The sequence below is a fragment of the Pteropus medius genome, unplaced genomic scaffold (assembly GCF_902729225.1).
Source record: "Pteropus medius unplaced genomic scaffold, Ma_sr-lr_union100, whole genome shotgun sequence".
In the NCBI taxonomy this organism is placed as follows: Eukaryota; Metazoa; Chordata; class Mammalia; order Chiroptera; family Pteropodidae; genus Pteropus; species Pteropus medius.
In genome coordinates this window covers 4,178,389-4,204,136 of record NW_024354886.1, presented here as the reverse complement: position 1 = coordinate 4,204,136, position 25,748 = coordinate 4,178,389, and the positions used below count along the sequence as shown (strand labels likewise).

General features: G+C 44.2%; 2 protein-coding genes across 3 annotated transcripts; one reads left to right on the top strand and one right to left on the bottom strand.

Moving 5' to 3' along the window:
- Positions 1-429: 429 nt before the first annotated feature.
- On the bottom strand, positions 430-2,356 carry CLPS (colipase). Of its 2 annotated transcripts, XM_039856168.1 has the most exons (3): positions 2,273-2,356; positions 1,046-1,168; positions 430-561 (listed from the first exon to the last, which is right to left on the bottom strand). In XM_039856168.1, the coding sequence occupies exons 1-3, from the start codon at positions 2,354-2,356 to the stop codon at positions 430-432; spliced, it is 339 nt and encodes a 112-aa protein (XP_039712102.1). The 2 variants fall into 2 exon arrangements, with proteins under 2 accessions (XP_039712102.1, XP_039712103.1); XM_039856169.1 differs by lacking the exon at positions 1,046-1,168.
- Positions 2,357-10,220: 7,864 nt separating this feature from the next.
- LHFPL5 (LHFPL tetraspan subfamily member 5) lies at positions 10,221-16,140 on the top strand. The gene is made up of 2 exons (XM_039856149.1): positions 10,221-11,031; positions 15,713-16,140. Exons 1-2 carry the CDS (start codon positions 10,620-10,622, stop codon positions 16,138-16,140), a joined length of 840 nt encoding a protein of 279 aa, XP_039712083.1. The 5' UTR covers positions 10,221-10,619.
- Positions 16,141-25,748: the final 9,608 nt, after the last annotated feature.

Sequence of the window (25,748 nt, the reverse complement as noted above, 5' to 3'; positions counted from 1 at the left end):
TATAACTCCTCACCAGAGGCTATGTGCGCACTCACATTTGCCTGAGAACTTGAGGGGCACAGAGAGCACCCCAGAAAGGTGTGATTGCTCCCCAGAAATGGAGAGGTTTCCAGAATGGCTAAGTCTGCTTCACAACCTTGTCTCCAGTCTGTCCAGCCATATCCTACCTGGCACCAGACCCATCCCTTCTTCCTCTGACCTATTTGACACCTGCCCTGTTGGGGCAAAGGCTTAATAGAACATGAAGGAAGACGCACACTCAGCAAGAACATCCAGGAGCTTGGGGAAAGTTTGCAGGAGGGGCTTTAATTACCAAGAACCCAATCAGAAAACGACGGTGCTGGTCAAGGGGGTGGCCAGCCAGGGAGAGGTGGTGGATGAGGCGCATCCTTCTGCGTGCTGGGCTAGGGGCAGGCTGGGTGGGTGGTTTCATTTTCTGGAGCTGCTAGCATCTTGGCAGATGCCAAAGTTGGTGTTGGTGATGAAGCCCATAATAGACTTGTCCGCCTCGCAGGTCAGGCCCCACTCACAGGGACACTTGTAGTAAACCCCATAGATTGTCTGCAGAGACATGGAGCCAGGGGAGTCACAGGCTATGTGGGGCTACTTTGGGTATCAAATGCCGCCTGCCTGACCCCAAGAAACAACAGGCCAGTCTGTCTTTTCAGTTTGTGTTTCTCCGACTGCTTCCCCAGGGGCTGCTGTGGGCCTGAAGGACCCAGGTTCTGATTTCCACTCTGGCTCACATGCTGATATTAACTGGATCTCTCTGGGGCGGAGGGGGGCCTCTATTTACCCATCCATGAAATGGGGATAGCAAATCCTTGCTCCCACCCTTCTCACTAGTTAGTTGTGAGGGTCTAGAGAGACCATTGGATGGAAAAGTGCTTTGAAGCCTGTTGACCTCTGTCTCTTCCTCTCTTCAACATTTGAGGTCCAGGATGACCCTGCTCCCTGATCCCATCCTTAAGCCTCGTGGGCCCTTCTCCTTTGGACTGTCCCTCTCCCCTCCCAGCACCACCACCCCCAGTCCTCCGGCACTCACCTTGGCAGAGCACTCGCTGCTCTCGCTGGCGTTGGGTGCGCAGCGGGCCAGGCTCAGCCCGCTTGTACGGTGGCAGCACCTGCTCTTGCACTGGATGCTGTTCAGGCAGAGCTCGCCGTCATCCTGCCATGGGCAACCAGTCAGCCCAGGACTTCCTCCCCTTGGTCCCTTCTCCACCCAGACCCCTGCCCACTACCACTGACAGTACCTTCCCTGATGGATATGGGTGTGTGTGTGTGTGAAGGAATCCAACTTCAGGGTCCTGGTGGCCTCTCTGCCCACGCTCAGCCCCACTCGCTTGAGAAATGTGCAATTTGGTGCCAGAAAAGCAGCTCTGGGCTGGGGGCAGGACACCTGGGTTCTAGTACCAGCTACACTACCAATAAACATCTTGGGTGACTCTGGGGAAATCTCTGCCCTACCCTCTGTCTCAGAGTTCCCATGCATGGAATGTGCACATTTGGCCCCCAAACAGGATCTCCACACTCCTTGAGAAGCCTGTGAAAATCAAGGACCATCTCCCTGGAAAACTACCTCATCCCCACCTCCAGACTTTTACACACAATCTCAGGGGGATTCTGACCCCCAAGCCTATGCAAGGTCCCGAGTTAACGACCCCTGGATGCTGCAGGTGGCCCCAATGGGCTTTCCCACTTCTGCTCTGTGTGGAGAGGCGGTGTGTGGCAATGGGGAGAGCATGGCTCTGAAGCCTCCGGTCTGGGTTCCATCACCTCTCAATACTTTCCAGCTGTGCGATCTCAGGCAGGTTGCTTAACCTTCCTCTACTGACAGCTTTGCATCTAAAACAAGGTTGATAATAATAGTACCGGTCTCACGTGCTTAGTATGAGGACTAATGAGTAAATATTCTTGAGGCATTTAGAATTATGTCTGGCACACAGGAAGTGTGTGCCCTAGGTCAGAAGCCAGAATCATCTAGGGAAGCTGAACCGTCTGAGCCAGGGTTTCCAGGGCGGATGCCTAGGGCTCTGGCTTTTTAAAAGCTCCCTCAGCCGGGTTGAATCACTGCTCTGAGCATGCGTCATGCTCATCGACCATTCCGGGAACCCTTGTGGAAGAGGTGCAGGAAAGGGCATGGGCAGTAAAGGAAGAGATGCCTCACCTCTCAGCCCCCGGGCTGACCCAGGTGGGGACATCAGAGGTCAAGAACCAAGCTTTAAAAATTCCCACCTGGGGATTCAAGTGACTCCCCTGAAGACCCTCTTACCAGGTTGATAATAATTCCTCGGGGATCAGGAACTGCGTGAGCCACTGCAAGGGTGACGAGCAAAAGGACAAGGATCTTCTCCATGACGAATGGGCACAGCTGGTGCAGGTAGCCGTCAGCAGGCCAGGTGGCAGAAGACAGGGCCAGTTGGGGTGGCGAGGATATAAAAAGGGCCCTGTCCACATGTGACCTACCTTTCCCATCTTGCAGAGCCTGCCTGAGCAGATGCCCAGCCCTAGCCAAGCTGCTGGGGGGTGGGGAGGGTCCTGATAAGGTAAATGGGCGGCAGCTGGGCACCTGGTACTTTGTGTGGGGTGGTGATGTGCATCATGGTTAAGAGTGTGGACTCTGGAACACTTTTACCGGTACAAGTAATTAACTGGGAGAGTTACCTGTTTGGGATCTCAGTCTCCTTATCTGTCAACTGAGGATAATTTCAAGAGTTGTAAGAGTTAACATAATATTGAATTAAGATAATATTGAACCTATTAATAGATAGATCTTAGAACAGGGCTTGGCACATGTAAGCAGTAAGTAAGTGTTAGCTACTATTATTGTTGCTGTTATTCACTTCTAGTGCCCTGAACTCCTTGGCAGGGCTGGAACTAGGCTGAGGCAGGAGAAGCATCTAGGGCGTAAGCACCTCAAGTTTTTACTTTAGGTACCTCTCTTGCCTCACCCAAACCCAGATATCGGACAGCATCAAGCTCAGGTGAGGAGGGTCCCAGCCTCCCCACTCCTCAACTTTCCCAGGCCCCCTTGGGGATTTTAGGACAGGCCCAGGTCCCTGGGGCTGACCAGCTCTGCACCTCCCTGGCCAGAGGATGTGTGTTCCCGCTCTGGGTGTACCTCCTCCCGCTCTCACACCAGGGGGCTGCCTCTAGGAGTGATTTCAGGGGCCTTTAGGAAGTCCTTCTCAAATGATTCTCTCCGGTTTTCTTTCCATTTCACTTAATATCTGCAATTCCAGCACTTAAGACTCACTCTATCCCCTACCCAAGGCCATGTGTGAGTGGGAGGAGGTCTGTGAGTTTCAGATGGCCCAGGGGCTGGAGGCTGGGAAGGGTGCAGCTGCTCGAGTGTGCTCAGGTGTGGGACTAGAGCAGCCTTCCCAGCAGGACTGATCATTGCAGCCAGGGATCCCTCCTCCAGCCCAGAAGGTGGAAGACAGCTCCACTGTGGAGGTACTTGATTGGGTTGCCTCTAGCACAGCTTTGATCCAGACAGACTTGGCTTCAAAACTCGATACTGATTAGCTACATGACCTTAGACAAATCATGTAAATTTGTAAGCTCCCTGAGCCTCAGTTTCCTCATCTACCCAAGGAGGATAAGGGCTCCTTCATTAGGTCAGGATCAAATAAGACAATGTATGTGGAACCCCTGTGGAAGGGCCTGGCATGTAGTACGTGCTCAGCCCGAATAATACTTCCCCATTTCTTTCCCCTTACACCACTGGAGGGTGGAATACAAGGGAGCAGCTGGAGGAACTAGCCAGGAGACCCTCAAAATCAGAAGAACCCATCCTATACCAGAGACATGAAAATACCAATGATTAAAGGAACACTGTCCCTTCTTATGTTTATGGAATTCAGTGTTTAAAACCTCTTTTCTCACATGGCCTCATTCTGGCCCCTCCTGCTCTCTCTGTCCCCTTTCACTCCAATACACCTGTGAGCTGAGCCACAGGTGATTATGGTTTCCTCCTCACAAGTTAAAACTAGGAGTCTGGGGAAGGAAACGAGGAGCTGTTAGTGTGAATCGGTGAAAACACATCAGTCCTGTCTCCAGCTGATCACTGCTGACTTTCCAAAGGAGAAATAATGGAGTTTTTTCCATTACAAATGAAGAGTACAGCAAAGAGAACGTTGGCAATGTTTGTGTTTCCAAAATATAAGCAAGAATTAAGTACTTTTTCTACAAAAACCTCATAAAGTTTAACTACCCCTCTCCAAATCTAAAGAGTGTTTTGTTTTGGGTTTTCCCTCTCAAAAAAGAACTGTGTTCTGGTTCCCACATGCAGTCATATGAGTTATACTCACAGGCATAACGTGGAGTGAGAAAAGCCATAGGACAAAAGAATACAGACTGTGATTCTATTTACATGAAGTTCGAGAAGAGACAAAACTATGGTGACAAAAGTCTGCAGGGTTTCCTCTGGGAGGGACATGGACTGGGAGGGGGCCGGAGGGAGCCTTCTGGAGCACTGGAATTGTTCTAAATCTTGATCTGGTGTGTCGAAAACACAGACGTAAAACTACCTAGCAGTGCACTTAAGATTTGAGTATTTTACTGTGTGTAATGTAGATATCGCACCTCAATTAACAAACAAACAAAACACGAAATCCTCCCTGGTCAAGTTTTACCACCTGGGATTGTAGGGGTTGGAGTGATGTCATGCCTGCTGAGTGGGGTTGGGACACAGTGGCTATAGATCTAGAAATGTAGCCTACTCCTCTGGGGTGTCTCCCAGTCTACTTTCGCCAAGATCTGCCCGAGACACACAAGGGTGGGCCCCTGGCAGCCATGCTAGTAAATGAGCCTGTGTTTGTTCCCCACCACAACAGGCTGGACAAGGGATGGACACCCAAGCCCTTCTCCTGGGATATAGACTTGTGCCCAACAGTTTACTTTCCCGCTGGTCTGAAACATGGAACTGGGGAAGCCCACAAAGGCGGTTTTCTGATGTGTTGATGAAGAAATGGAGAAAGCTGGTCTGCAGAGGGAAGGGAGAATGGATTTCTCATTTAGGAAGAAGCGGTGGCAGTGATGCCCTGACTTCCTGATGGATTTCCAGGTCCTAGTTACACACACACACACACACACACACACACACACACACACACACACACTTCCCATGGTGGCCTTAATTTCTGCCCCTGTGGGGCCTTGTGTCCCTGTAATACATCCCCTTTGTTTAAGCCACAAACAGATATCTCAGTTCTAGGAAGGAGCTCAGAGCTCTGGATCAAAGTCAGATGTACAATAACCCTGGAGTCATAGCAGGGAGCAGACAGGAAAGCCACTCAAGATTCAAATTCCCCATTAAGAGACTCAGGTTGACTTAGCTTGTGTCCTCCAACCCCCTACCCATGATCTGCACTGTGTAGAGGAGTGAGAAGGCTGAGTCTCATGGCAAATGTTTGTTTCAATTTCTAAGAGATATCAAACTGCTTTCCAAAGTGGCTGAATCAATGTGCATTCCCACCAGCAATGTAAAGATTCTAGTGGCTAGACATCCTCGCCAGGACCTGGCATTGTCAGGTGTTTTGTTTTTAATTTAGCCCTTTTTTAGATTAAGTTTATTGGGGTGACATTGGTTAATAAAATTATATAGGTTTCAAGTGTACAATTCTATAATACATCATCTGTATATTGCATTGTGTGTTCACCACCCAGAATCAAATCTTCTTCTATCACCACAAATTTGACCCCCTTTACCCTTATCTATCTCCACCTCCCTGCTTTTCCTCTGGTAACCAATAAACTGTGTCTGTGTCTATGAGTTTTTGTTTGTTGTCTTGTTCATTTGTTGCTTTCAGTTTTTTTATGCCACATATGAGTGAAATCATGTTTCTCAACTTTTTCTGTCTGATTTATTTCACTTAGCATGATAATCTCAAGATCCATCTATGTTGTCTCTAATGGCAGTATTTCATCTTTTCTATGACTGAGTAATGTTCCATTGTATATGTGAACCACATCTTCTTTATCCAGTCATCTATCGAAGGATACTTTGGTTGTTTTCATGTCTTGGCCACCATGAATAATGCTGCAATGAACACAGGTGTGCATATATCTATTTGGTAATTGTTTTTAAGTTTTTTGATAGATACCCAGAAGAAGGATTGCTGGATCATATGATAATTCTATTCTTCATTTTTTGAGGAATCTCAATATTGTTTTCCATAGTGGCTGTGCCAATTTACATTCCCACCAGCAGTATATAAGGGTTCCTTTTTCCCCATAACCTTTCCAACACTTGTTACTTGTTTTGTTGATAACAGCCATTCTAATAGGTGTAAGGTAGTATCTTTTTGTGGTTTTGATTTGTAATTTAACCTTTCTAATAGGTGTGTCATTCTACTGCCTAATGATTATGAATATTTTTAGTGTGCTTAATTACCACCCATATATCTTCTCTGATGAAGTGTTTGCTTGATTTTTTTTTTTTTTTTGCCAGTCAATCTTTAATTGGGTTGTTTTCTTATTATTGGATTTTGAGTTATAGATGATATCCCAGGGGATTTAAGGTTTGTCGAGGTTGTTTGGATCCAGTCGTGACCGGCTGTGTTGGCCTTGATGGAAGATCCATCTACTGTCTCCATCTGTTCCTCCACGGACACCTTGTTATGAGTCTGAGCCAGTGTGCGATCAGCTGCTGAATAAGGAGGCTGGCTAGCATTTGCAGAATGAATTGTCCTGTCTAACTGATGTTAAAAGCCTTTGTAGTGGCAGGCCTCTGGAGAATGTTGTTAGAGGGCTCAAATACTCCCTGGTTTTGCCCCTATTCTGAGGGCTCCATCATCCATCCTTTCCCTAAACTTTTACTTAACCCTTCACTTGCTCTATCCAAGGTGACAATGATCTGGCTGGTCTGTTAGCTGCTGCCCACAATGTGTCCATCTGTACCTGAGGCCCTCTCTCCTTACAAAAGAGGTGGTATATTTCCTGAGGCTACTACAAATTACCATAAAACTTGGTGGCTTGAAACAACAGAATTTTGTTCTCTTGTCATTCTAGAGGCCAGAAGTCGAAGTCAAGGTGTCAGCAGGGCTTCACTCCCTTACAGAGTCTCTGGAGGAGAATCCTTTCATGTCCCTTCAAGCTTCTGGTAGCACCAGCTTCCTTCTATTTGGCCACATCATTCTGGTTTCTGCCTCTGTGGTCATATCACCTTTTCTTCTTTGTCTTCTCCTTTGTATGTCTCTTAGAAGGACAGCTGTCATTGTATTTAGGACACACCCAGATAATCTGGTAGGATCACTTTATCCCAAAATCATTTGCAAAGAACCCTTTTCTAAATAAGGTAATACTTATAGGTTCTGGGGGTTGTGATGTTGGTATCTGGGGGACAGATGGTTATAGCGCTTTCAATTCTACCTTCCACAAAGATGTTCCTTCCTGCTTTCCTCAGGGCTATCCCGAGTGGGAGATGTCACACCACAGAAGTCCACTGTTAATGGGTGCCAGCACATCATCAGAACTCTCTCAAGAGCAGACAGAGGAAGGGGTTTCCACAGGGAGAGAAGGGGCCCACCCTCCCCCCGGGACTCACACAGCAGGGTATCACCCTCACATAGAAAAGTGGTTAGGATGCTGGTCAGCCAAAACCCAAAACAAACAAAAATGTGACAAATGTTCACTAGAGACAGGAGTCACCACCCCTGCATCTTTTGAGTCATTGATAGTGACTAATTTCTAAAGCCTCCCTAGGGACATAATGCTATTTTTTATTTATTATTTGGATAGTGAGAGGGAACACCAGGGGCTTTGGCTTAGCTTTTCCTGGTATATTAACCTTTTAGTTCAATGGTCAGGGGCCAAGGTGAGGATTCCACCAGTTCCTGAGGTGACCCGGTCTAACCATTCAGAACATGGAATGGTTTGAGGCCTTGAAGTTCAGTATTCTAACACTCTCTGAATCTTATTTTAATGGCCCTATGCCCTATAGCAACTAGCCTTAACAGATTCTTTGAGCCATATCACAGGAAGGTCTCAAAGTTGATTTTATTCCTTAAGTCAACAATCTAGATTTGAACAATGCCATTATAAGCAGCCATCTCATTCTGTGTTTATGGTTTCTTCATTCCCTGTAAATCTGTCTATGGCCAGGTCCACTCAGGTCTCCAGAACATGACTCTCATGATCCCTGGTATTTGCAGCTGATAATTTGATTAGCTGTTTCTCTTCTGTGTACCATGGGAAGCTGTTTTCCCAATTCTGAACATAAATAGGAATCTCAGAGCCTTTTGCCTGAAGCCTGGGCCTGAAACCTCCTTTCTGGTGCAATATTTGGATCAGTTAAGGCCCTTTGGTCAAAACTTACTCTGGTTAATGAAAACAAAAGGGAAGGAAATAGAAGGATACCAAGTAGGTCACAGAACTGAAGAAAGAACAGGGCAATCAATCTTAAGTCTGAAGCTCCCAGTAGCAGGAGTTCATGGATGGTTTCTTGAGAATGTTGTCATGACCTGACTATGCAACAACTTTTTTTCCCCATGTCAATCTACCACTAATTGAGAGTCCCCAGCTTGATCTTTATCTAGGGTTTGCATGTCCTATGATTGGCTGTTCCACCAGAATCTCAGGAAGCAGGAGAGGCTACTCTCAGAGGCCAGGGAAGCTAAGCTGAGCAGGCTAAACAAAGGGTGTCCACCAGCCCCTAAGACTTTGGCCCCAGCCTAAGTCCTTTTCCTGATGGGAGGAGATGCAGCCCCTGCTCCAGGAAGCTCTCATTCTGATGGTGGAGACATAGACTGTGCCCTCAATGAATTTCTGGTCTGATAGTGAAGACTTGTCACAAAACCAGAGATTTAAGATAAAGAGGAAACATAAGTAATGGCACAAATATGTTCAAGGCAAGGTTCTTTTAAATAGTGAATAACCAGAAACTGCCAAAACACCCCCAAAAGGGGAAATGATTAATAACCATTATACAAACATCAAAATAGTTTTTTAAAAATAGTTATATGAGAAAATATTAATGATATAATGCTAAGTGAAAAAATTGGATACTAAATTGTGTGTATATTATCATCCAACTGTGTAAAACAGTATGTGCAAAAGGAGTAAAATACACCAATGTGTTAATAGAGATAATAATAATAATAATAATAATAATAATAAAATAAAATTTTTAATCCATTTTTATATCTGAGGCCCTGGGCTTAACAGTTTACATGTTATTTTACCTGACTCTTATGTGATAGGTATTATTATCTCCATTTTGTAAATGAAGAAACTGAGGCTCAGGAAGACTAAACCCATGGGCGGTTATTTAACAAGTGGCTAACTCAAATCTAGATATATCTAAAGCCAAAGTCCATCTTTTTAAAATCATCTTATCTCTTTCTAGCTCTTGATGTTGGGGTTTTGAGTGATTTGTATTCTTTAATGTAACTTTCCTGAATTTCCTAGTTCCCTACACTAACCATGTATTTACCTATAAAATCAAGAGAAATCTATATATTTCAAAAAAAAAAAAGGGGAAAAAGAAATATACAACAAAAATGTGAACAAGAGGAGAGAGACACTGTATTGAACAAAAAGCATATGTTAAGATCTGAGAAGGCTCATAAGGATCATGTGTTTCGTAGTGCTTCTGTTATTACACTATCAGCCTGTATTGCTTATATAAAATTATCTATATATATTTATATATACTATATATAGCATATATAGTATTTACAATGGTGTATTAGAAATATATTTCAAAATATATGGTATGCATATATATATACATGTAAATATCTCACTGTCTTTAAAGGTAGGGGCTTTTTTTTTTTAATTAATCTCTGGTTCTTGCTTGGGGAAGATATCCTCCAACGTAGGGCTTAACACATTGTAGACTCTTAGTAACTGTTGATTGAATGGTAGGGTCTAGAAATCAGTGACCAGAAGATACACTCAGAAAAGGCTTTACTGGTGTACTAAGGAGGTTCAGGGAGGGCGACAAGGGAGCCAGGGATGGGTGGGGTGGGGTGGGGATGGAGCTCAGGAAGCGTTTTTGCGACAGGAATCGAGCGGGAGGAATGTGACAGCCGCCGTTCCATCCTCTCAATTATTGTCCTCACTCAGGAGAGTGAAGAGGGGTCTCGATTTCCTGTGGCGGGGGTGTGCGGTGTGTGCGTTGGGCCGGGAGGCACTCTGTGCCTCCCTGGGCCAGGTTTGCCCCTTCCCTCACTCCCCGCCTCCCCGCCCTTTCCTCCCTCCCCGAGTCCTGGAGCGCTGGCCTCGGTGCTGAAACAGAGCTCTCAGAGGAGGGAGGGAGGAGGGGCCGGGCAAAGGGGGCGGAGCTCTCTGGACCTCTGAGCTGGAAATCAGAGAGGGGCAGGGCGGCGCCCGCCGGCCTGAGACCCTGGAGGACTAGAGAGGAGACAAGAGACCAGAGACAGCCCCGGCTAGGCAGATGCATTCACCTGGACAAGCTTTCCCCGAAGAAACCAAAGTCGTCGTCCTTGTCCTGTTAATCCTCTTTCTTCTTCCTTGGAGAGGCCCTCACCTTGTGACCTGACTGCAGCCTCCTTCCCAAACCAGGCTGGCGAGTGACCTGCTTCTGGGCCTCAATCCACACAGCCACCAACTTCCAGCCCATAGGGCCCCAGCCCAGGCCCCTCGCCCTCACTATGGTGAAGTTGCTCCCTGCCCAGGAAGCAGCCAAGATCTACCATACCAACTATGTGCGGAACTCGCGGGCGGTTGGCGTGATGTGGGGCACGCTCACCATCTGCTTCTCGGTGCTGGTCATGGCCCTTTTCATCCAGCCATATTGGATCGGTGACAGCGTCAACACACCGCAGGCAGGCTACTTCGGCCTTTTCTCCTACTGTGTGGGTAACGTGCTGTCCTCAGAGCTCATCTGCAAGGGTGGCCCACTGGACTTCTCCTCCATACCCTCTAGAGCCTTCAAGACTGCCATGTTCTTTGTGGCCTTGGCCATGTTCCTCATCATTGGCTCCATCATCTGCTTCAGCCTGTTCTTCGTCTGCAACACGGCCACAGTCTACAAGATCTGCGCATGGATGCAGCTGGCTGCGGGTGAGCAGGGATAGTGGGAGGGCAGGCAGGGGCGCACCTCAGGCCACAGGTACAGCTGCACCATTCCATTTTCCGTGGAGGCTCTGGGTCTCCTACTCAGCTGCCTCCTTTCGCCCAGCCCTACTCAAGGCTCTGTAGACTCTTCTGAGTAGTAGGGAATTTTAGAATGGCTGAGACAGAAAGGACCTTAGAGATAAAATTGTTCAACTGCCTCATCTTGCTGATGAGGAACTGAAGCCCAGAGAAGGCAAGTGACTTGCTCAGGAGCACATAGCTAGTTGGTAGAAGAAATCACGTGTCCTGACTCACAGGCCACACCAGAGGTTGTTGCTGCTCTGGGAGAGAGAAAAAAGGAAGTTGCAAGATGTCCCCATCTCCCACGTCTGGGCATTTGTTCTTTCTCCTTTAAAGATTTCCATATCCCTGCCCTCACCCCTTCCCTCCCACCCCAAACTGCTCTCAGTGCAGATTCTAAGGTCAGTCATTAATTTTAAAGCCAGGAAGAGAGGGCCTAAGACTTTATCCTGCAGTGTTTGGTTCCTCCCCAATGCAAGGACAGTACATAGACTGTCCATACTGGGAAAATGTCCAGAAGCAGTGCTGGGAACTGCAGACTAGAGTGAAACCATCTTGACATCATTGGTTAGAATGAGAAGCAGTGTTATCCTTAACAGAGGGGAATGAAACAGGGATCAGAATTGCAGACAAGTAAACATATAGACTCAAGACTGTGAGATTTGGAGGGGACCAAAGAAACCTATAGCCCCCTCTCCCACAACTATAGATGAGAAATCTGGGTCTGATAAGACTTAGCCACGCTATAGTAGATCAACTGTAAGGACCTACGAAAATTAAGACAAGAAACTAGGTGTATTCCAAAGACATTTTTGTTGAGCCACACGTTTATGTAAATATAAAGATTTACAGAGTACTTTTATATAGATTTGTCTGGAGGAACCTCATCATGACATGGTGAGGTGGGTATTCCTTCTACTTTATAGAGAAGGCTCCTAGTGGGTAACTTGTGTTCGAGTACACAGGTAGTGAGGGACAGAATGTTTAATTCCAAATCTTGTACCCAGGTTACTCGCCTGGCTCCAGAGCTGCCTTCCAAATCCTCTCTACCATCTCCCTCTCTTCTGTAGTCTCACTATATAATGAGGGAAAGGTTGGGGCAGGGGTGAGGCAAGTCTTGGTGGGCAGTGGGAAGAAAGAAGGGGAATGAAGATTTAGCAGTTTTTGACAAAGAGGAGTAGAATGGACACTGGCATGCTTGCCAGCTGGTCTTGCATGTCAGAGTTATGGGACCCTGGAAATATAACCATCTCTCTCATTCTCTGCACTGCCCCCCTCCCACAACAGGTATCATTTGCTGAATAGGCAGAACTGGGAAGGCTTTGATGGGGGAAGGGTTAGCAGGCCTTCTGAACCAGGCTCTGTATGGGTCATGGAGTTGGAAAACTGTTAGCAGAGGTAGCCAGGTGCCATCTAGTAAAACATTTATATTGGAGAAGAGCACAGGTGGTGTCATGTTCCAGTCCTCAGTGCTGGGGAAGGGAAGATGACCCAAAGGGAGGTATAAGTAGGTGGTGTGCCCCATAGCCAGCAGCTGGGAGATGTATCCATTTGAAGAGGCCTAAATCAGATAGTTTGACCTTGCCAAGAAAGCCTGGGACCAAGGAAGGAAAAAGGAGAAGGGAAAGAGGACTGATGACAGGGAAGGTGGGGCTATAGCTTAATAATATTAATCGAGCTTCTGGATGCCAAGTGTAGGCTGAATGTGGTCCCAGCTCCTAGAAACACAGGTAGGGCAAGTTGCTTGTCTCTCTGAGTCTTGGTAACCTCATCTGTAGAATGTAGCAACAGTATTCCCTATCACAGTGTTCTTGCGAGGAGGAGATGATATCATGCATGCAAAACACCTTGCACAGTACCTGACACATTATCATGTGCTCAGTAAATGTGAAAAACAAAAACTGCAACTTTATCAGTCAGGATGGTTGAAGTGATACCACAGTACCAAACATTAAGATTTTGAAGTTTCAAAATCTTAATGGCTTAAAACAAATGTTTATTTCTTGCTTGTGGTACATGTTCATTGAGGATCTGCTGGGGGCTCTGCCCTCACTATTCTCTTCTGTAACCCAGGTGGATGGAGCATCGTCTGTCGCTGCAGAGGGAAAGGGAGCCCTGGAAGGTCTCACACCAGCAGTTAAATGTTCTGGCCTAGAAATGCACGCCACACTTCTGCTCACATTTTATTGGCCAAATGAAGTCAAATGGCCTTGCTTAACATCAAGGGAATGGGGCAAGGGAGTATAATCTTACTATGTACCTGGAATATGTGTAAACAGCTCTAATGACATCTATATCCACTGAGGTTGCTTCCATCTGACTTCAGTGACGATCATAAGAGCAACAACTAACATTAGTTGGCCACTTACCATGTACCGGACACTCTAGTAAGCATTTTGTATACCTGATCACACTTAATCCTATGAGTCAGATATTATTATCCCTATTTTACAGACAAGAGAATGGAAATCTGAAAGGGTAAGTAAACTTGCCTAATACTGTGCTAAGACGGTCCAGAGACACCACAAACAGGGTTGACCTCCACAGTGCCCAGGTCCATAGTCACAACCTGTTTCCAAGGCAGAGGCCCTGGGAGATGCTATGGAAGGAGAAAGTGGCCAAGGGGAGGAGTAATGTGGAGAACGGAAGGTTCGGAAGGACAGCTTTTTTTCCACATTTACCTATTCACCTATACACTGAGCATCTGTATATGTATATGTCTTCACCCACCTCCTTCTCTTCTACTGAGCTAGGGGCAATGCCAGGCACCAAAGGCTGGTCTCATATCAAGAGGGCCAAGGTTCTACCAAAGAGCTCTGGGAGGGTTCCTTCTTCCCCAGCCGTTAAGTATCTGCCTGAAACATACTTCAGTTTGTCATTAAGTCTGAAATGTCACCACTAAACACATTCAGCTCTTTGGAGAGATGTCAAAGCCTGGGAGGAAGAGGAATTAACTTTGAAATCAAGAAAGTCAGGAGCCATGAGTTCAGGTCTTGGGTCTGCCATAGCTGGATGATTGGGCAAGTCCCTTGGTTTCTCTGAGACCTTAGTTTTCTAATTGTAAAACAGGATATTAATAAATGGCTTATTTCTCAGAACTGTTGTCAGGATCAAGAGAAAAAATGGCACATGAAGTATTTTGTGATCTATGAAAGAACTATATAAATGAGCTCCTCCTATTAAAAAATCAAAATAGGGTTGACACATTTAGGTAGGAAAGTGGGACTCTGATCTTTTCACCTTACTGTGCATTTGTTTGATCTGTTGACCTTTCTTGCAAGAATAAGCCAAGGTAACTTTGGGTCTTGTAAGGTCCTTCTCTGAGGAGGCCCTGGGTAGGGACAGCCTTGGGACTAAAGAGCCTCTGGCCTGTGCAAGCAGGGCCCGGGGTGGGAAGGTGGCACGGATAAGGGAAGGCACACCCTGCCTGCATGGTGGTTGCACTTGGGGTTATTCTGGTCACATCCCAGGATTATGTCACCTCTTTGTGCAGCTAAGGTGGGATGGTGGTTTGGTGGGAGGGCATAGGAGAAGTAGGGGGAAGGTGGGAAAAATGAAATTTTTAGATTTAAATACTAAGTCAATGAAAGTACAGGGTGGGATAATAGTAGGTAACATTCACGAAGTGCCAAGTATGTGCCAGGCACTGCTCTGAGCACTTTTCCAATATTAACTCCTTTGAACCTCACTGCAATCCAAACAGGTAGATGCTATTATTATCTCAATTTTATAGATGAGAAAACTGCGGAAAAAAAAAAAAAACCCAACAAAAAACGTAAGTAGCTTGCTCTGACTCACATGACTAGTTAGTGAAGAGCTGGGCTTGAAATCCAGTCAGCCTGTTCCAGTCACCCAGCTTTTCCTATTGAGAGAATCACCTTGGAAGAGTGCTTTTAAAAACAGGGATTCCTGAGCCCAACCCTGAGCGTGGAATCAGCATTTTAAGCAGGAGATTAATTCAGGGAATTGTGGCAACTTCACTGTAATGGATCAGGTAAGAGTGAGGAGGCCTGATTGCTTGAGTGGAAGGTTCATGAAGGAAGCAGTAAGAGATGGGGCTGGACTACCTTCTGTATTCACTGAATTTAAGATACCCAGATTGTAGGACACACCACCATCTTTTGTGCAGTACAAAGAAAAAATAATTCTAGTGAAACTATGGCTGATAGCTTTCTTACTGCACTCATGTCAGACCTGTTGAAATGTGAACAAATGTACATCTTAGGTATGATGAGTTCTCTGGTCTGGGACCAGATTTTAGAGGGCTTCAAAGCCAGGGTTGGCAGTGCTTCATCCAGTCCAAAGTGAGGAGCTGGGTGAAGGCCTGGTAGGACTACCTGGCGTGGTAGCAGAACCCTCCCTGGGCCGAGGAGCTCTGCTCACTTGCTCCTCGGATCACTTGCTCTCAGGGGCAAGCTGCTTTAGCTCTTGGAGCCTCAGTTTTCTCCCCTGTGTTCTACAAGGATGGTATAACCTGCCCCTTGTGCCTCTCAAGGCTGTTAACACGAGGAGAAAGGAGGTGACACAATGACAGCAGTGCAAGGCGAGAGGCAGCAGGCTGAGCACCCCCAGCCTGACATATTTGCACCCCCTCCTGCCCCCTCAGCTACAGGCCTGATGATTGGCTGCCTGGTCTACCCAGACGGTTGGGACTCGAGTGAGGTACGGCGCATGTGTGGGGAGCAGACGGGCAAGTACACACTGGGCCACTGCACCATCCGCTGGGCCTTCATGCTAGCCATCCTCAGCATCGGAGATGCCCTCATTCTCTCCTTCCTGGCCTTCGTGCTGGGCTACCGGCAGGACAAGCTGCTCCCTGATGACTATAAGGCCGATGGACAAGGTAACTCGCCATCCCCCAGGGAAGTGGGGCTTCCTCTCAGCCATTCGCCCGGGACTGGACCTGGCCAAGAGGTGGGGGCACCAAGACTAATCAGACACAGACCTTGTCTCAGAGGCCAAAGGCCAGTGGAGGGTAGCAAACTGGCAGGCAATGAGGTGATGACAGACATGTGTGACACAGGCTGTCTGTGATAGATAGAGCAGTGTCCTCCTGCCCCCTTGCACTCTCAGAGTCTACAGGGGAGAGAGTCCTGATCCAGCCTGGGAGCCAGATGTGGCCTCCCATAGAAAGTGGCACTGAGGCTGGGTCTCGAAGTAACACTGGGAGTTGACTAGGAGGGGAGAGAAACAACAGGGGGGCAGAGGGGATGGGATGAGTTGTTGGGGAAGGAGCAGAAGGGCAGGTTGAGGTGCAGAAGTGACAGATCCTGGACTACAGATGGTGAGAGCTGAACACCCTGAGGTTAGGGTAGTCTTGGGGTTCTCTGTATGCCCATTCTGTTTCAGTTCCCTCGTGCGAATCCTACTTCTCAGTCATAAAGTCAGTTGTAGCTGACCCTGGAGGCCCAGGCAGACCCTTCAGGAAGCCTCCTCAGATTGCTTCCCACTGACCTGCCTTCCTCCTAGGGTCCTTCCTGTTCCTGTCTCTCATTAGGCTCTTTCTCTATCTTGAGGGGGTTTTCAGCACAAATATTTCATCTTCTAGTCATAAGGCAAGGCCTGTCTCACACCCTTGTGAATCCCAAAATGCCTACTACCAGCAGGTGGCCACTATGAGGGGCCTGTCACACCTCAGAGCCTCTCCAGTCTCCTTTCCCTATAATTGTCTTTGGACCTGAACAAAAAGAAACAGCCAAACTCCTTTATCCTCTGTGACCAACGGCTCTTCCCAGATGAGGAATTTGAATCCCCGAACGGAGACCATCTAGAGGTGCACAGAAAAGTGGTAGCAAAGAGGAGCCCAGATCAAGTCTCTGGCCGAGCCCACCGCCCCCTTCTCCAGAGGGAAGTAATTGGAAACAGCTCACCCTTGTTTGGAGGTGGAAGAAGAAAAACTCACAAACCTAAGTTATGTGGTTAAAGATGGAAATCAAATTACCAGAATGAGCTAGTCCAAGGAGGAGAGAGAGATATTTCTAATGCAGGAGATTCGGAGAGTTCCTGGGTGCTGGGAATGCTTAGGACCTGGGGCCCGCAAGGGCCCCATAAAGGGAAGGGAAATGGAACTAGTATTTATTGAGCCTCTTCTATGTGCAGGAGTGATATAAGGTTTGTTCACAGGGGCCGTTTTTTATTTAATCCTCCCAGTAATCCTGCAAAAAAAGGTTGGAGGCAGGGATTCCAGTAGCAATCTGCACAACCAGCACTTTCTGCAGTGAGGGAGGTTCTCCCAGGGAGGCTTGAGGAGGTGCGTTGTCTAGCTCCAAGCCCCAAGGCAAGGCCACCCTTAAATCTGTCTGGACACACACACACACACACACACACACAGCATTTTTATATTGCTCATTTGCTTTCTCTTTTTTTCAGAACGGATTCTTTTAGCCCGCAAGAAATTTTATTCACATAATTCCTCTTTAAAGTGTTTTCTTAAAAAGAAATTGTTTTGTTCCTTGGACACTTTCTTTACTAATCAAAATGTCAATGTGCTTTCCTCTCCTCCCTTGTCCCTCTCCTTTCATATCCCGCATACCTCGTCCCCAATCTTTTCAGACTTTTTTCCTCTCCATACTTTAGTCCCCTCACTATCATACAGGATTTAATTTATCCTTTTTGTTTATTACCTGTTAGGAAACACCCACATAACCTTTCCGAATACATCTCACTGCTCAAGGAAGTAGTCATTGCTCCTGTCAAAGCACAAAACTGGGTCAGGAGAGCAGAGTTTGAGTCCCAGGTCTTCCATGTCACTTTATGTCAGTATTCTTTCTAGTAAAAGGGGGGGACACTAACCCCTGCTCTGCCACTTTCGTTATTGTGCGGCATGAATGAAACAAAGCAGAAGTGAAGCCTCACCCAGTATATGGCTGCTAATCTACTCTCTAGGGGTTAAGGAGGCAGAAGAAAATGAGTATGGGCTCTGGAGTCGGAACTGGATTTAAAATTTTGGCCCCATATTAACTAGCTGTGTGACTTTGTAGAGGTTATTTAACTTCTCTGAGTCTCAGTTTTCTCATCTAAGCCTCATTTTCATGGGCTAGGAGGCAGGTTTTTCTCCATTTGTGAAAAAGTACCTACTTCAAAAGATCGTGCTCAGGAACAAGATAAGAATGTCTGCTCTTGTCACTTCTATCACTTCTATCGAAGATTGTACTGAAGCTTATGATCAGGGCAATTAGGCAAGAAAAAGAAATAAAAGAAATGGAGTTTAGAGAGGAAGAAGTAAAACTGTCTTTTTAGTAGATGACATGATTTTGTATATGGAGAATCTTAAATAATCCACTAAAAACTATTTGAGCTAATATACAATTTCAGCAAGATTGTAGGATATAAGAGATACAAAAATCTTTTGGATTTGTATACACTAGCAATGAACAATCTAAAAATGAAATCAAGAAAACAATTTCATTTACAATAGCATCAAAAAATAAAATACGGATAAATTTAACAAAAGAAGTGCAAAACTTATACATGAAAATTTAAGAACATCATTGAAAGAAATTAAAGGCCTAAATAAATAACATCCAAATTCATGGATCAGAAGACCTAATATTGTTAAGATGGTACTACTCCCCAAACTGATCTACAGATTCATTGCAGTCTCTATCAAAATCCCAGCTGGCTTTCTGCAAAAATTGACAATCTGATTCTAAAATTCATATAAAAATGCAAGGGACCCAGAATAGTCAAAACCATTTTGAAGAAAAACAAGGTCAGAGGATGGACACGTCTTGATTTCAAAACTTACTAGAAAGCTAGTAATCAGGATAACGTGACACCGGCATAAGGATAGACATAGAGATCAACGGAATGAAATTGAGAGTCCAGAAATAAACCTAAACATCAATGGCTAAGTGATTTTCAAATGAGGTGCTGAGACCATTCAAAGTGGGAAATAACAGTCTTTTCAATAAATAGTGCTGGAACAATCAGATATACACATGCAAAAAAATTAAGTTGGACCACTTATCTCACATTACATACAAAAATTAACTCAAAATGGATCACAGATGTAAGCGTAAAATATAAAATTGTCAAACTCTAAAGGGAGACATAGGTGTAAATCTTTATGACCTTGAATTAGGCCATGGTTTCTTACATGTGACACCTAATACACAGGCAACTAAGTTACAAAATAGATAATTTGGATTCCATCAAAATTGAAGACTTTTGTGCTTCAAATTACACTATCAAGAAAGTGAATAGACAACCCACATATTGGGAACAAATATTTATAAATCATAATAATAATTCTAGTATCCAGAATACATTAAGAACTCCTACAACTCAACAATAAAAACACAAATAATCCAATTTTAAGAATGGGCAAAGGATTTGAATAGACATTTCTCTAAAGAAGATGTACAAATGGCCAATGAGCACACGCAAAGATACTCAACACCATTAGTCATTAGGAAAATGCAATTCAAAACCACAAGGAGATACCACTCCACACCCACTAGGATGGTTATAATAAAAAAGTTAAACAATAACAAACGTTGTTGAGCATGTGAGAAATTAGAACCCTTGTACACTGCTGGTGCAAATGTAAAATCTTGCAGTGCTTTGGAAAACAGAATGGCAATTTCTCAAATGATTAAACATAGAGTTACAAGGTGACCCAGCAATTCCACTCCTAGGTATAGACACAAGAAAATAGAAAACATGTGTTCATGCAAAAACTTGTCCACAAATGTTCATAGCAGTACAGGAGTCAAAAAGTGGAAACAACCCAAATGCTCATCAATTAATGAATGGATAAACGATATGTATATATTCATTTAATGGAATATTATTCAGCCATGAAAAGGAACAAAATACTAAAAATTGCTACAATGTATGAATCTGAAAACTTTACAAAGAAGCCCGACGTGAAAGACCATATATTGCATGATCTCATTTATATAAAATGTTCAGAACAGGCAAATCCATGGAGACAGAAAGTAGATTTCAGTAGTTGTCTGGGGCTGGGAAGAAGGGGAACCAGGAGTGGTTGCTAATGGGCACAGGGTTTCTTGGTTGTACAACCTAGTGAATACACTTAAGATCACCAAGTTGTACACTTTAAATGAGTAAAACTTATGTTAGTGAATTATATCTCAATAAAAAAAAATGTGCTGAGGATTAAACAGCGTATATAGAACACTAACAATGCCTGCATATTATAGGTGATTAATAAATATCAGTTCTCTCTCCCTTCTGCTTTTCTAGTATCCCCACTTTTTACATCACCTATCGGCACAGCCAATAACAGCTCTTGTGCTCAGTTGCTCATCAACGTCTTTAGGCCTAGGGGGTACTGAGAAGAGAGAAGTCTGAATTGGACTTTACAGTCTAGTAACAGAGACAATCTAGCAATATGGAATGATAAGCTGAAAAACATGATGAATAAAAAGTGCAAGCTTTCTTGAGAGTGAATGAGGAATTTGATCTAGTTTGGAGAGCAAGTAGTGTGCGGGGAATTATCCTGAAAACAAGGCTTGGCTGTAAACAAATACTATTCTTTCTCTTTTTCATTGCAGAGGAAGTCTGAAGCCGCTGAAGGTCAGTAATTCCACTGAAGGGTGGTCTGTGCACCTTTGGAAGGGCTATGGCCTCCGCTTCATTTAATGGAATATTATTCAGCCATGAAAAGGAAGCCTCAGGCAGAATAACTCATGGGGCTGGACAACAGGGGCTGTGATGTGGTGTGGCCTGGGGATCACCCAGGGGGCAGGAGCCAGCTGGCATCTGAGACCTTTGCTGAAGGCAAACAGGAACCCTTTAGTTGTGTCTTGAGAAGTGGAAAATAACAGAGAAAGAAGAAATAATTTAAAACAGGCAGGTGGTTTCATAAACTATCTTTTTGTGGAGACTGGCAAACACAAATGGCTGTTTAGAAGTCATTATTGTAATTTGGACCCTTATTTTCAGAAAGAATTTTAACTGATTTGTAAGAAACATACTAGAAAACCTAATAAAATAGAAAACGAAAGTCATAAGAAGAAAACACATATTACAGAAAGCTAGGCTAATAGAATTACTGTATTGAGTATTAAATTTAGCTCTATGCTTCCTGATAGCTGAGGCAAAAAGAAAAACACAATGTAACCAGTTTTAATATATGGTTGAAAAGGAAGCACGGCATATGAATTTCCTTATTGTCTTTTAAGTTTCCAAAATGTGATTTAACAAGAACATTAAGGAACACATTTAAAAAAAGAAAAAGAAAAAAAACCCCACAACAGTATCACCTTCCTAACAGCTGCCATTTATTAAGGACCCACAGCTGACTGGGCACTTTGTGGGTGGGAGGGAATTTCTCCATTTAAACTTTTAATTTTTGCAAAGTATCTTCTAGTCTGTGACCATATAGATATGTTGGGGTTTTTTTTGAATAATTATACATCAGCATTAGCCCATACGTTAGATGATTTTCAAACTTTGATATGCACCCAATCACCTAGGGATTTGATTCTGATTTTGGGAGTGGCGCCACAGATGCTGTATTTCTAACCAGCTCTCCAGCGATGGGTGCTGGTGTAGGGGTCACACTTTGAGTAACGCGCTACTAGAGTATAGACATTTTCTTATATTTTTGCAATGTTCATTATAAATCTTTTAAAAAGCCTTTGACTCCACAGTACTGGTATACCATTTAATTGCTAAACCAGGCCGTGGTATTAGCCATTTAGGATTGCTGTCATAGATAATAACTTTTTGACAAATTCTGGAGTGGAATTACTGAATCAAAGGTAACTATACCTCTGTGTATGCTGTTTTTTTTTTGTTTGTTTGTTCTACATTTTATTTATATTTTAATGGTCACGAGTTTTTTACTTGAGAGACATTAAATGCAATCTTATACACTAATGAGGAAGTTTGCATATCTGGGTAGGACTAAACCAAATTGTGAGCATACAGGGGGAACGTTTTTTTTTTTTGGCTTTAAAAGTGTCAAATTTTATAATCTTGCAATCTTTGTTGTTTTTTTCTTAATACCACAGGTCATCTACTTCCCTGACAATGGAAAATTAGGGGATAGACTTCTTCAGAGATAAAAACTTGTTCCTGCGTGTCCCTGTCGCTGGCTACTATAGGCTGGAAGCCCTGAAGCCTTTCATTATAGGATTATTAGAACCTGACAGTCTTCTGAGACAGGACCTCCTACTGTCTATAGAAAAATTTCAGGTGAAACAGAACTGCAGTGATCCACATCAAAGATATTCAGAGAAATGGGTAGTATTCTCCTGACAGGGGACCCAAGTTCTCTTTCTGTCCCTTTGTACCCGAAAACCGTTTTATCCTCACGAGGCTTCTCTCCTGTAAATTGAGATGGCGGAATGAGTCCATGTTTAGAGGCTTCCAGGTCTGAGTCTCCGAGAGCCTCATTAACTGAGGGTACCCTTGTCTGAAGGCACACCAGGAACTAACACTGGCTGTAAGGAGTGACTGAAGAAGAGGTGGCTGTGAGCATGCTGGATTGTTTCAGGTTGAGGTTTAGGGGGTCCTTTGCTTCTCTTTTCTCACGTCTTATTTTCTTATTGATGCTCAGAGGTGGGTAAGGAATAGAGAGGCCACCAGATCCTGAATCCTTCTGGAAGTTTAATAAAGATTGGGTGAACATAGGATCTAAAATCTTATGAGACTAAATTCACTTTTTTCTCTTTGGAACCCCAAATCACATTTTTTTCACAGTGCCCCCACTGACTCATCAGAACTGGCTACCAGCTTTGGAAATTTGTTACTTGTGTCCAAGTAAGTTATAGTAATAGATGACATTTCTTGTAAAACATTTTGGATTTGGCATAGTAAATGGCACAATTTTGCCAGTTTCCAGAGGGGAACTCAATTTAGAAAATATCTCATTGTAGCAAATGCCAAAACAATGACAGGTTCTTTAGGCTGTTCCGTGCCTGTGGGATGGGGCATTATAAACAAAGTTTCGTTGGTCATCTGCAGTGAAGTATCCAGAGGAACAGGTGTTTTCTGGTCTTTATTTACTCAGGAAAGAGAAAATGTGGGTTCTGTTCTCTCACAGGGGGAAGAGGGTAAATGCTGAAAAAAAAAACCAAAAACACAAAACTGTATGGATCTTGTTGTTGCTTGATCAAGCAGCAATGACACAGAAAACAGGTTTCTTGTTCCTGGGCTGTAGGGCATGGTTTTTAACCAATATACTCTGACAACCTGCCCAGTCAGTGCAGTGTTTCTTCTCTAGTTCAGATGGGCTAGGAATGAGAACCCTCCCTGCACTGTCCCAGTTGTCGCTGATAGGAATTATTAGAATGGGATTTAAGAACAGCCATATCCATATTTTCTTGAGTCGATAAAATTTCAGAGCCAGACACCTACTTTATGTAAGCTTGACCAATGGCAAAATTTGATAAATTCTGTAGCCTAGTGAGTTTTCTAGCTAAATTTCATTTATTTCTTAACTTTACTTTTTATGAGGCAAAAAATTTCTGAAAGCCTCTCTACCCTCAAAATATTTCTCATTGAAATGGCAACCATGGTGGTTCACATTAGCTTCACAGGATAGGGAGCGCTTAAGGTGCATCTGCCAACAGCCCACACCTCACTCTAACAGAACAGCGAGTTTCAGTGCTGGGGAAGAACTCACAGCCATATGACCCAGTGTTTCACTTTAGGTTTGTCTTCGAGGAAACTCAGAATTTGCCCTCTCCAATAATAGCGATGAATTTGGTTAATACCTAGGAACTACTTGTTCGTTCTTTTCAAGTGGCTTTACCTTTAAATAAATTCTTAAAAGGCACCTCAAATCTCATCGATGAAGGTATATAGAAAATAAAACCAGCATTCCTCTAACCAAGTTGCCTTGTTCCTTCCTCACTTCAGGCTCACCACTGCCTTGGGCTGGGGGGCTAGGGACAGTTGTGACACCCAAGTTTCACCCACAATGACTAGCCTTGAGCAGATCTGGCTGAGAGGGCGGTCTAGTCATTTATACCTGAAATGTGAACTGGATGGCTATCCCAAAGGCTTTATCTTATACCTTTATATTAATTACCTATTGCTGCGTAACAAATTACCCACAACTGAGTGGCTCTAAAACATTTGTTTCTGTGGCTTAGGAATCCGGCAAGTCTTAGCCAATTGCCTCTGCCTCGTTTTCTCACAGGGCTATTAAGGCGTTGGATCTGCTTCCAAGATCAGTGGTTGTCTGCAGGATTCCGTTTCTCCCAGGTTGTTGTACTGAGGGCCCAGGTCTCCCCACAGGTATATTCACACGGCAGCTTGCTTCCCCAGAGCAAAGGTGGGTACACAGAAGCCACAGCCCTTTTGTGACCCCATCTCAGAAATGACATCCAGTCGTCTGTCTTAATCTGATAGAACAATCACGAAGTCCAGTCCACATTCAAGGCAAGGGGATTACACAAGTTGTGTGATTACCAGGTGGGAATCATTGGAGTCGTTTTAAAAGTTCTTTCATAGTTACTCCTAATTGCTGAAATGGGCATTTACCGGAATGCTTTATTGGAATCGATTAGATTGTAGTAACTTTATGTGCTGATGGATATGTTTATTTTGTAATAAAATAAGTTGCTGAAGATGAAGGTCTCTAACCCTCAAAACTCATCTATCTAACCTCGCGGACTTATAGTAAGGTCCATTAATTTCCAACATTGCCATACTTTCCTCTATATTTAGTAAATCCAAAGCTACCCGTGCAATATCTTGGGGAAATAAGTTCTAAGAATATAGCTCAAATAGGTAGCAGATGCACTTCCTTAACACAATCCAGTTCTGTCAATTGTAGGGCAAGGCTTGTTATATTAAAATGGGCAAAAGCTAGACGTGAATTAGGGACGAGAGATTATGATAAAAAGTGAACTTGGGAGGATATCAAATCAAATCAATTACCTATGTTTTAAAAACCCTCCTCCCTTGGTCCCTCTTTTCTCTGTCCCTGTCCCCCTCTGAGTCTGTCTCCGAGAGGAGACTACGCTATGGAGCATTCATTATCCCATGTCTAATAAACTTTCCTTCTGACTTAAAAAAAACCATCCTCCGATTATAAGGAATGGTGCAGTCAGTAACAGAACTAGGTACTAATGTAAACTTGCTTAGTTAAAACTTCTAAACACTTAACATCATATCTCAAATTTTCTGGTTTCTAAACTGGGATATTTCTGGATCACAAGGACTTGGTGTGGATTAATATTTGTGCAAGGACTTAAAAACAAATGCATATCACACATTTAGTTTTTTAATTCCAACTTTTAAAAACAAGACTTCAGTGACAAAAACCAAAATTCTTCAGGTCTCAAGGTCCATATATTACTTTTACATACTGTTTTGAAAGTTTTGAAAGCTGTACGTTAACAATGCCTTGCTAATTCTAAAGCAAACAATGCCTTGCTAATTCTAAACCAAATTGGTGGCAAAACACAAAGGACTACTCAAACTTCTCTGGTGTCATAAGGCCTTATTTTGGGAGCAAATTAAGTTCAGATTCTATCGCCAATAAATCACTTTTCCATGATACAAACAGTCTAAGAGCAAATCACTTTCCTCATAAGGCCAAACTGGAAGACTGCAGGTTTCAAAATAAAGAATGGGCAGTAATAAAATCCATCTGAAACCTGGGCCTGTTCTGGAGTTCCCTGTGGACACTCAGGGCAAATGAAGGGTTAAAGGTG

Bases quoted from the DNA above. Each gene is read 5' to 3' on its own strand.
- CLPS (XM_039856168.1), bottom strand. From the start codon at position 2,356: ATGGAGAAGATCCTTGTCCTTTTGCTCGTCACCCTTGCAGTGGCTCAC. The intron at 1,169-2,272 runs GTAAGAGGGTCT...TGCCCATGGCAG, and splicing joins GAGGAATTATTATCAACCTG to GATGACGGCGAGCTCTGCCT. The intron at 562-1,045 runs GTGAGTGCCGGA...ATGTCTCTGCAG, and splicing joins GCAGCGAGTGCTCTGCCAAG to ACAATCTATGGGGTTTACTA.
- LHFPL5 (XM_039856149.1), top strand. From the start codon at position 10,620: ATGGTGAAGTTGCTCCCTGCCCAGGAAGCAGCCAAGATCTACCATACC. The intron at 11,032-15,712 runs GTGAGCAGGGAT...CTGCCCCCTCAG, and splicing joins ATGGATGCAGCTGGCTGCGG to CTACAGGCCTGATGATTGGC.